Source organism: Oculina patagonica, chromosome 9 (genome assembly GCF_052425735.1).
Source record: "Oculina patagonica isolate OP01 chromosome 9, crgOcupat, whole genome shotgun sequence".
In the NCBI taxonomy this organism is placed as follows: Eukaryota; Metazoa; Cnidaria; class Anthozoa; order Scleractinia; family Oculinidae; genus Oculina; species Oculina patagonica.
The window spans coordinates 23,456,084-23,465,984 of NC_135766.1; the positions used below are offsets into that span (position 1 = coordinate 23,456,084).

The 9,901-nt window shown below is 38.6% G+C and overlaps 1 protein-coding gene across 3 annotated transcripts; it reads left to right on the forward strand.

Annotated features, from left to right (window-relative positions):
* Positions 1-517: 517 nt before the first annotated feature.
* On the forward strand, positions 518-8,439 carry LOC144666914 (uncharacterized). Of its 3 annotated transcripts, none has more exons than XM_078528358.1 (4): positions 518-578; positions 5,939-6,128; positions 6,923-7,059; positions 8,160-8,439. In XM_078528358.1, exons 2-4 carry the CDS (start codon positions 5,958-5,960, stop codon positions 8,179-8,181), a joined length of 330 nt encoding a protein of 109 aa, XP_078384484.1. In that variant the 5' UTR covers positions 518-578; positions 5,939-5,957; the 3' UTR covers positions 8,182-8,439. The 3 variants fall into 3 exon arrangements, with proteins under 3 accessions (XP_078384484.1, XP_078384482.1, XP_078384483.1); XM_078528356.1 differs by lacking the exon at positions 518-578 and adding an exon at positions 4,300-4,377 and having other exon boundaries at positions 5,935-6,128; XM_078528357.1 differs by lacking the exon at positions 518-578 and adding an exon at positions 4,352-4,414 and having other exon boundaries at positions 5,935-6,128.
* The last annotated feature ends 1,462 nt before the right edge of the window (positions 8,440-9,901 follow it).

A 9,901-nucleotide genomic window follows, 5' to 3' on the forward strand; every position in this document is an offset into this window, starting at 1 on the left:
CTTACTCCAAAAAATAAATGTGAAATTACACTGGCTGCCTGCTTAACGTATGTACTTGCTGCAAGAGCAAATAGCAACTAGCCTATCAAAAAATTACAACACTTAAAGTATTGCTGTGATTGTACTTTTACTTGCATGCTGAAATACCACTGGTACTACAAGCTTAAAGTAATATTACGGCCCACAAGGTAATTGCGAAATGGGAATGACATATATATACTATAGTTGGCAGACTGGGAAAGACTGCCTGGGCCCCAATACCTATTTTCTGATTTAGACAAGCATCACCATCCGCTGATGCTTCCCATTAATTTTTTTTTTCACCTTACCCAGTGTCATTGTCCTTATTTTCTATTTTTATGTGGATTTATTTTTCTTGTGGATCAAGGGGGGTGGCTAGCCACCCAATCCACCCCCCCTGGATCCGCCCCTGAAAGTCTATTGAACAGAGCTGCTCTCATTGTTAGCAAACATGCCTTGGATTATCAGTTAAATAGGGTAGCCAAGCCAAGCAAATTAGTTTGTTTTCTTGAGCTTGTAGCGTTAACATCTCGACTCACATCTTGAAGTTGTTCTTGCTACAGTGTTAAGGTAAGCAGCTCGCTCTCATAATATGATCGTAAAGTCTTCTTCTTTTTGTTGTTTCAATCTTGCATTTCAGTCGGTAGTTCAATCGAAAAAGCGGTCGTCGGCTCGCTGATCCGCTCGGGTTTTTAATTTGCAAATGGGTGTTGCCCTAAACGACATTTTCTTTAAGACGCGTTTGGCAGAAATTCGTATATACAGTAGAACTCCCGCAACTCGAACTCGGATAACTCGAACAACCTCGCTAACTCAAACTAACTTCCATTTCCTTTGGATTTAACCTCACTTTTCAGTCATTTTAACTCGGTTAACTCGAAGTCGGATAACTCGAAAACACCGCTAACTCGAACTAAATTTCGTTTCCCTTCAACAAAATTTGGGTCAAATTTACCCCGATAGCTCGAATTCCGATTTTTGCAACTTGCCATGGTTGCCCATCGATTAGAGCAATGAACAGATCACGTATTTGAAAGCCATTTTCAACTCTTATCATAAGAATATATGGTCGTGTAAGAGTTTCTGACAAGATAAGTTTAATTTCCACTTGCGCTTGTTGGATATGAGATCGTTATAGCCGCCGCCTGGTTGACTATCTACCATCTCATATCCAATAAGTGAGAGTGGAATAATTGTTAATTAACAACTTGAAAAAAAAAAACATCCGTCTGCTTGATGACCCACAGGCAGCCCAGCCACTTCTCCTGAAGCTTCAAATTTTTTATAAACTATTATTTCCAATGACACAAAAATAAAAATATCCAGTATTCATAAAAACGCAAACTAGATCTAAGAAAAGGCAAATTAAAAATGCGCGCGCTCGCGGTATGCATGGGCTTCCTGTGTTAATACTGGGAATTTGCCAGCCTAGTACCCAGGCGTTCCCTTCTCGCTTATCGATTTGGCGCGAAATTTCGTGACGTCACCGAATGACACTGGCCACGCCAACCCGTTCTCAGGCCCTTACGTGGACCTCGCGCTCGCCCGAGAGAGGAGGAGAACGCCTAGGGACTAGGCTGGGAATTTGCAAGTAGCCACGTAATAGAGGTTGGCCGCAAAGCAGGGGCTTGTCAAAAATCATCGTAAGCCCGTTTAGAACCAACACATTGTTTTCGGTGAACTGAAAAATAACATGTAAATTAAGGAATCAGGTAATCAAATGAAGAGAACAATAAATTTGTGTTTGATTGAGTGATCAGTCCTTCTATTTAAGACACTTGACTGTCACGACCTGGTTATAAAAAAACAAAGCCAAACTTCGTACATTGTCATTCTTGCTGGTTAATAAAAGTAGCCGCCTTATATCGACAAGAATGCGAAGTATTCACTTTGAGTTTATTAAAATGCAAACTTGATTTGATTTTCCCTTGTTGTTGGTAAAGAGATTTCAAGTGTTAGAGAAACAACTCGTTTCGTGCGTTATTTCCTTGCATTCCACTATGCGTCAGATGTAGGATAATAAAGCTAATTGCTGTCAAATCTTCGCACCCTTCTGTTTGTCAGACCTAAAAACGATGATATAGAATTCGGGTTTCTTATGTGACGGCAACTCTTTTATATTACTTTGGTTACCCTTAACGAAAATTCCTTTGAAAATCGCTGAACCCAATAAGCCGACCAATTGAACAATTGCTAAAAGCTTCTAGAAAACTTTTTAAACTGTACAGTGGAGCTGTTCTCAAACTTTCGTATCATTTTCATTTAAAATGGTTTCTCTTCTCTTCAGTTTATATCAGTAGACAAACTTAGATTCCTTTTTCAGAATTGTAAAATCAAGGTCGTGCGTGTTTTGCGTGTCTTCACTCATAACATAGCAACTTCCCTCAGGCAAAGAAGACTGTTGTTTTTCAGATTGAAGAAAGCTGTGTCGATATTCTTCAGAAAATCATGGCTTTCTCATGCTTTTTTATGAATCATCTTCTATCAAACGCTGTTTAGATTTTGATGAAACAGCGGGTAGTATGCCAAAAACCCAAAACAAACTTCTTTTGACTGATTGAAGACTTTGCGGGACTTGATTGAAATGCGACGTTCTTACGGAATAGCTTTTGTATCCAAGAGAAACAGAGCGTGAGCTAAAAGGGTTTCTAATGATCAAAATCTATTGAGCAGAGCTGCTTCCATTGTTAGGAAGAATGCCTCGGATTATCTGTTAAACAGGGCAGCCAAGCAAAGCAAATTTATACTGTACAATCCCGGCAACTGTTCTCAAACTTTCGTATCATTTTTATTTAAATTTGTTTATCTTTTCCTCAGTTAATATCAGTAGTAAATTAAAAAAAACGTGGATTCTAGAAGTGTTTATGGGTTTTTTCTTCTGGTTTCGGAATTAAAAAATCAAAGTTCGTGCGTGTATTGCGTGTTTTCCCTGATAACATAGCAACTTCCCTCAGGCAAAAAAGACTGTTGCTTCATTACTAGGATTGAAGAAAACTGTGTCGGTATTCTTCAGAAATCGACTTTCTTTTGCTTTTTACGAATCATCTACTATCAAACGCTGTTTAGATTTTGAGGAAAAAGCGGGTAGTATGCCAAAAACCCAAAACAATCTTCTTTTGACTGATTCAAAACTTTGTGGGACTTGATGGTTGAAGTGCAAAGTTCATAAAGAATACCTTTTGTCAAGGAGAAACAGAGCGTGAGCTTAAAGCAAATTTATACTGTACAATCCCGGCAACTGTTCTCAAAGTTTCGTACCATTTTCATGGTTTCTCTTTTCCTCTTTTTATATCAGTAGTAAATTAAACAAACGTAGATTCTGGAAGTGTCTGTGCGTTGTTTTTTTTTCAAAATTGCAAAATCAAGGTCGTGCGTGTTTTGCGTGTCTTCACTGATAACAGAGCAACTTCCCTCAGGCAAAGAAGACTGTTGTTTATCAGATTGAAAAAAAACTGAAATGTGTCTGTAATTTTCCGAAATCGACTTTCATTTGCTTTTATGAATCATCTACTATCAAACGCTCTTTACATTTTGAGGAAATAGCGGTTTATGCCAAAAACCACAAACAATCCAATCCACTTTGACTGATTCAAGACTTTGCGGAACTTCATTGAAATGCGACTTAGAATACCTTTTGTCGAGGAGAAACAGAGCGTGAGCTTAAAGGGTTTCTAAAGATCAAAATCTATTGAGCAGAGCTGCTTCCATTGTTAGCAAGAATGCCTCGGATTATCAGTTAAATAGGGCAGCCAAGTAATGCAAATTTATACTGAGTGTACAATCCCGGCAACTATTCGCAAACTTTCGTATCATTTTTATTTAAAATGGTTTCTCTTTTCTTCATTTTATATCAGTAGTAAATTAAACAAACATAGATTCTGGAAGAGTCTGTGGGTTTTTTCTTGTTTTGGAATTATAAAATCAAAGTCGTGCGTGTTTTGCGTGTCTTTACTGATAACATAGCAACTTCCCTCAGGCAAAGAAGACTGTTGTTTACCAGATTGAAGAATACTGTGTCGATATTGTTCAGAAATCGGCTTTCTTTTGCTTTTAATGAATCATCTACTATCAAACGCTGTTTAGATTTTGAGGAAATAGCGGGTAGTATGCCAAAAACCCAAAACAATCTTCTTTTGACTGATTCAAAACTTTGCGGGACTTGATGGTTGAAGTGCAAAGTTCATAAAGAATACCTTTTGTCAAGGAGAAACAGAGCGTGAGTTTAAAGGGTTTTCCAAATATTCATTGTTTTTAATAGCAAGAATGCCTCGGATTTTCAGTTAAATAGGGCAGCCAAGCAAAGCAAATTAGTTTGTTTTCTTGAGCTTGTAGCGTTAACATCTCGAATCTTCGAAGGTAAGTTTCTTGAAGTTGTTCTTGCTACAGTGTTAAGGTAAGCAGCTCGCTCTCATTATATGATCGTAAAGTCTTCTTCTTTTTGTTATTTTAATCTTGCATTTCAGTCGGTAGTTCAATCGAAAAAACGGTCGTCGGCTTGCTGATCTGCTCGCGTTATTAATTTGCAAATGGGTGTTGCCCTAAACGACGTTTGAGACGCGTTTGGAAGAAATTCGTATATACAGTAGAACCCCCGCAACTCGAACTCGGATGACTCGAACAACCCCGCTAACTCAAACTAACTTCCATTTCCTTTGGATTTGACCTCACTTTTCAGTCATTTTTACCCGGTTAACTCGAACTCGGCTAACTCGAAAATCCCGCTAACTCGAACCAAATTTCGTTTTCCTTTAACAAAAATTGGGTGAAATTTACCCCGATAGCTCGAATTCCGATTCTTGCAACTTGCCACGGTTGCCCATTGATTAGAGCAATGAACAGGTCACGTATTTTATAAGCCATTTTCCACTCTTATCATAAGAATGTATGGTCGTGTTAGAGTTTCTGACAAGATAAGTTTAATTTGCACTATGCTGTATACTGAAGTGCTGAAAAATCAGTAAACTATCAATGATTAACTTGGTAAATTAAATATTCAATCGACCCCGATAACTTGAAACCCCGCTAACTCGAACTGTTTTTTGTTTCCCTTCAGAGTTCGAGTTATCGGGGTTCTACTGTATGTTAAGATTTATTCTGCAGCCTCATCCTTAAACACTTGAAAGCAAGTTAAATTGGACGTTTTAGTAACACGGTTGCTGTTTTCCGCCTATAATAACCTGCAGAAGAAGCTGCAGTTTAGCGGGGCACGCGCTTATCTCAATACAAAATCAGGGCCGTAAAACCCAAGGGCGGCCGATACGCCTGGTTGAAGGCGAGTACATGTCAAGAAGAATGTTTTTAATGTCTTCAGTTCTCGTGACGTGAAGAGTTACCGCTAGTTGAGATCAAATATGCGAAATTAATCAAGCTATAATTCTTCTTAACGTTGCTGAGAAAAGAGATTCAGTTAACACATTGTTAATTAATAGCGGGAAAAAAACAGGGCGGGAGCTCTACTGCTTCAGCAAGTCAAATAAACAACTTGGTCGCTTCTCTCTTCATTGTTCAACGAGCAGCGCTTTAGTTAATTAGCTTTGTTTGCCGGAGCGTTAAGCACTTTAATATCTGCAAGTTTCCCGAAGGTTCCCTGAAGAGTAATGTTCGCTTTGATATTTTTAAAATTGCCTGAGCGTTTTTATCCCGGGTTTTTTATATGTTATGATGACAGAATAAATAAATGAATGAATAAGGAATGAATTAAGTACTGAATGCATGAATGAACGAATGAATGAGTAAATGTATGAATGAACCTCCAACCTTAAGAAAAAACAATGTTGCGTTGCAGTGTGAACCTAATAAAAGGACTTAGCTCGGTATGAGTCTTTCTGTAGTTCAGTGGTAAGACTTTTAATCAGAATTGCAAAAACAATACTAAAACAATGTATTTATTATTTTTCAATTATTTTTGTCAAGGAACTTTCAAGTGAGCCTACACGATGTTAAAGTTGACTTTGGCTTTCTTCCTGATTGCTTGTTTTGTGGCAGCAGAAGCTGCTAGGTTGCCTGCACCATATAACAGGGACCCTGAACCATATTACAGGGACCCTGTACCATATCAGAGGGACCCTGAACCATATCAGAGGGACCCCGTTGAGCGCTTTTTCAAGGTATGTGTCTGTAAATGTTATAATATATAAACTATAATCAATGCAGTTCCATATTAGAGCGGTTTTCACTTGAGTGTCGAAAGTAATTCGCATTTGCTTTGGTTTTGCATTACTACGCTTAGTAATTGGTTTAAAAAACTTTAGCCACTTTCTCGACCAATCAGAAGTGAAACCAAAACAAATCGTGACTCGCTCGCGCACATTTTCCCGCGCTTCGCGCCAGCAACGTGTATTTGCTTTGAGTTTTGATTGGCTCACTAGATTTTCTGTGTCTTTTGTGATTGGTCAAAGTGATTACTTTGGTTTTGGTTTTACGACTCTCAAATGAAAACCATAAGGCAAAAGTTATTTATATTCAACATCTTTTTCATTTTCTTTCTTTGCCGTCCCTGGAGAGAAAGAAAGAAAGAAATGGGCAGGGGGAAGAGAGAGAAGATACCCTGAGAACTAGGGTGGCCTCCCTCCCTCTCCCCCCTCTTTAAAGTAATAGATATTCATCTAGTAGTATATATCTGGTTTTGTATCTAGTGGTAATTGTAAAAATGTTTTGGCACGGCTTTATTGGAAAACAGTTTCATGTAGCTGAAGAAATTCCGTGTTGAATTAAACTGTCTGTTTACATACGGCTTTCATGTAAAGAAGTTTCTTAACTCATTGTTACTACCGTATTCAAATCATAATAATTCACTCATTTATTCACTCTCTCTCTTACTGTCGCTACTCTTCTCGCATAAGTGCTTAACTTGTAAACCTGTGAAAATGAATTGATCGTTCTTATTGTTTTATTTGATCAGGATTATCTGCATCGCCGTAGCTGTGTTGCTCTAGGAGAAAGGGGTTGCGAAGCAAACAACGCCAAGTGCTGTAGAGACGGCAACCCATACACCGGGACCATGCGAAAATGTAAAAACGAAGGCAACTTCTTTGAACCGTAAGTTTAAAAATCAAACTTTTACTTGTTGTAGCCCACACAGCGCTCAAACGCAAAAACTTAGCGCTTCTTAAAGTCTTAGTGACCTTACATTTTGTAGGGGATTAAGATGATTGGGCAACCTTGCATAAACGACGCTGGAAACCTATGCACGTTCTTAATACCAAGTTGATAATAAAACTTTCGGAAATTTGACATGTACATGTATGACAGCGACAGTTTTGGCGGGAATTTGACGTGCGTAGTATGTTTGAACACTGTGAGCCTCGACTTCCCTTCACAGCAGTCAAACGCAAAAATCCAACGCCAATTCTGGTTTAAATATTTTTAAGAATTTGACTAAAAAATGTGCAAGAATTTTGTAGGAAAGCGTTATAAAAATAGAATTAGGAAGGAAAATTACGAGCCAGCAAATTAGGTAGATGACATTTATTAAATTTCTCTTCTGGCATTTTTTAAGATTTTAAAGATTTACGCGCAAAAAAATAAATAAAAAATACGAGGAAGCAAAATTGGTCGATAACGATGACAATATGGACAATCGATACGATTATCTACTTTCAGTTACACAAACGGCCATGTCTGAACTAGTATGGAAAACTACGGATTGTGGTCTAAAAATGGGTCAGAAATTGGAGTACTGGAAGAACATCTCCACTAAAAAATTCCACGGAGTGACTCTCGGGTGTAATAACGAATGCGAGTTAGGAGGAACGCGGGTGTGACTTTGATCAACAAATGAATAACCCGGGGGGGGGGGGGTACTCTATATATTTTTGGGTGGGGGTGTGCCGCTGAGACTCTGAAACCCTTACCCTATACCAAATCACGTTCAGCTGATTTTGCAACCTTATACTAGACTAGACACTGAAAATCCCTACCCTATCGAGGTGTGATTTTAAAACTGCGATGAATTTATTCACATTTAAAGTATTGGGTAACTGACATTTGAATAACTGACATATAATGAAGTTCGACAGACCAAAGAGAGTGTTCAGTGTCATTTCGATCCATTCAAACGATAATGGAATCAGATTTTTACTTCGCAATGACTTTCTCTTCACCTCATTAAATACTAACGATTTTTATTTATATTTCAGAAAATACGTGTGTCGGGCGTAAACGACACAGGAAGAAGGAACAGTCGAACTTAGGTTAAGGTTTTGAAAATCAAGAAAAAAAAGAACGTTTAGCACATTAATGTTTACCCGTTTTTACGATTGTACCATGCACTTAAAATGCACTTAGGAACGTTAAAAACATAGCAAATGAGGAATGTTTTGCATACTGTCACAGCACTTTCCATGTCAAGGAGTTCGAAACATGTCAAGTTTGCTGGATTGTTACAAAACAATAAAATATAACCATTTTGTTTTTAAATATCTGATCAAGTGCTATTCATTGGCTTGGTGTAAGTGTTAGATGAAGATGAGGTCTACTCTCCAGAATGCGGTGCGGGTTCTCAGGTATTTAGCTCATCAGGGCCCGGTTGTTCAAAGCGCGATTAAGCTAATCCAGGATTAGCGTGAAATTTGATTTTAATTTTATAACATTTCTTTGAGGTTTTCTGTTAATATTTTCTGTCCCCAGTTTCGACATGGACCAATCTCAAACTTAACAAAACATTAGCTATGGAAAACCCTGTAAAACAAGAGAGATTAAAATCTTGATCATCCTTTAATCCTGGGTTAGCGTTAATCGTCTTTCGAACAACCCGACCCAGGCCAGAGCCTATCCCGGTTTCCATCAAATGAAGCGACAAGGAGTATTTCTACTCCACCCAGAATGGAAACCATCGCAGGGTTATTCCACAGCATTAATTCGCCGGTACCTTTTTATACACCTGAGTGAAGAGAGGCACTGTGAGAATAAATTGTCTTGCCCAAGAACACAACACAATGATCTCGGCCAGGGCTTGAACCCGGACCGCTTGATCGAAGTACAGCGCACTAACCAAATTAAGCTAAATTAGGCCACTGCGCCTCCCTCTATATATAGCCTAAGATTTCTCCGGGGGAGCGAGGAGTGCTAACAGGAAGACTACGCCATAAGGTTCAATCCTTACCTATTTATATACCGTTTTTTACCGTAAAGTCTGCGTTGAGCCTAGTGGCCCATACAGGCCGGGGCTTATTCCGGTTTCTGTAGCAGAAAGCGACTAGAAGTATTTCTTCTCCCCCTGGATGGGATGCTAGTCCATCGCAGGATTATCCCCAGCATAAATTTCGCCGGTACCCATTTAAATACCTGGAAGGAGAGAGGCACTATGAGAGTAAGATTCTGGAAGAGTCTGTTTTTTTTCTTGTTTCAGAACTGTACAATTAATATCGTGGCTGTCGTGAGTGTAATCAGTGATAACATAGCACCTTCCCTCAGGCAAAGAAGACTGTTGTTTACTAGATTGAAGAAAACTGTGTCGATATTCTTCAGAAATCGACTTTCTTTTGCTTTTTATGAATCATCTTCTATCAAACGCTCTTTAGATTTTGATGAAACAGCAGGTAGTATGCCAAAACCCCAAAACAATCTTCTTTTGACTGATTCAAGACTCTACGGAGCTTGATTGAAATGCGACGTTCTTACGGAATAGCCTTTGTATCCAAGAGAAACAGAGCGTGAGCCCAAAGGGTTTTAAAAGATCAAAATCTATTGAACAGAGCTGCTTCCATTATTAGCAAGAATGCCTCGGATTATCAGTTAAATAGGGCAGCCAAGCCAAGCAAATTAGTTTGTTTTCTTGAGCTTGTAGCGTAAACATCTTGAATCACATCTCCAAAGTGAGTTTCTTGAGCTTATTCTTTATACAGTGTTCAGGGTAAGCAAATTGAGCTCATCATTTGAT

What these genes read in the sequence shown, in the direction of transcription:
- LOC144666914 (XM_078528358.1), top strand. Translation starts at nt 5,958, where the DNA reads ATGTTAAAGTTGACTTTGGCTTTCTTCCTGATTGCTTGTTTTGTGGCA. An exon ending in CCGTTGAGCGCTTTTTCAAG is followed by an intron (nt 6,129 to 6,922) that starts GTATGTGTCTGT and finishes TTATTTGATCAG; the next exon opens with GATTATCTGCATCGCCGTAG. An exon ending in GAAGGCAACTTCTTTGAACC is followed by an intron (nt 7,060 to 8,159) that starts GTAAGTTTAAAA and finishes TTTATATTTCAG; the next exon opens with AAAATACGTGTGTCGGGCGT.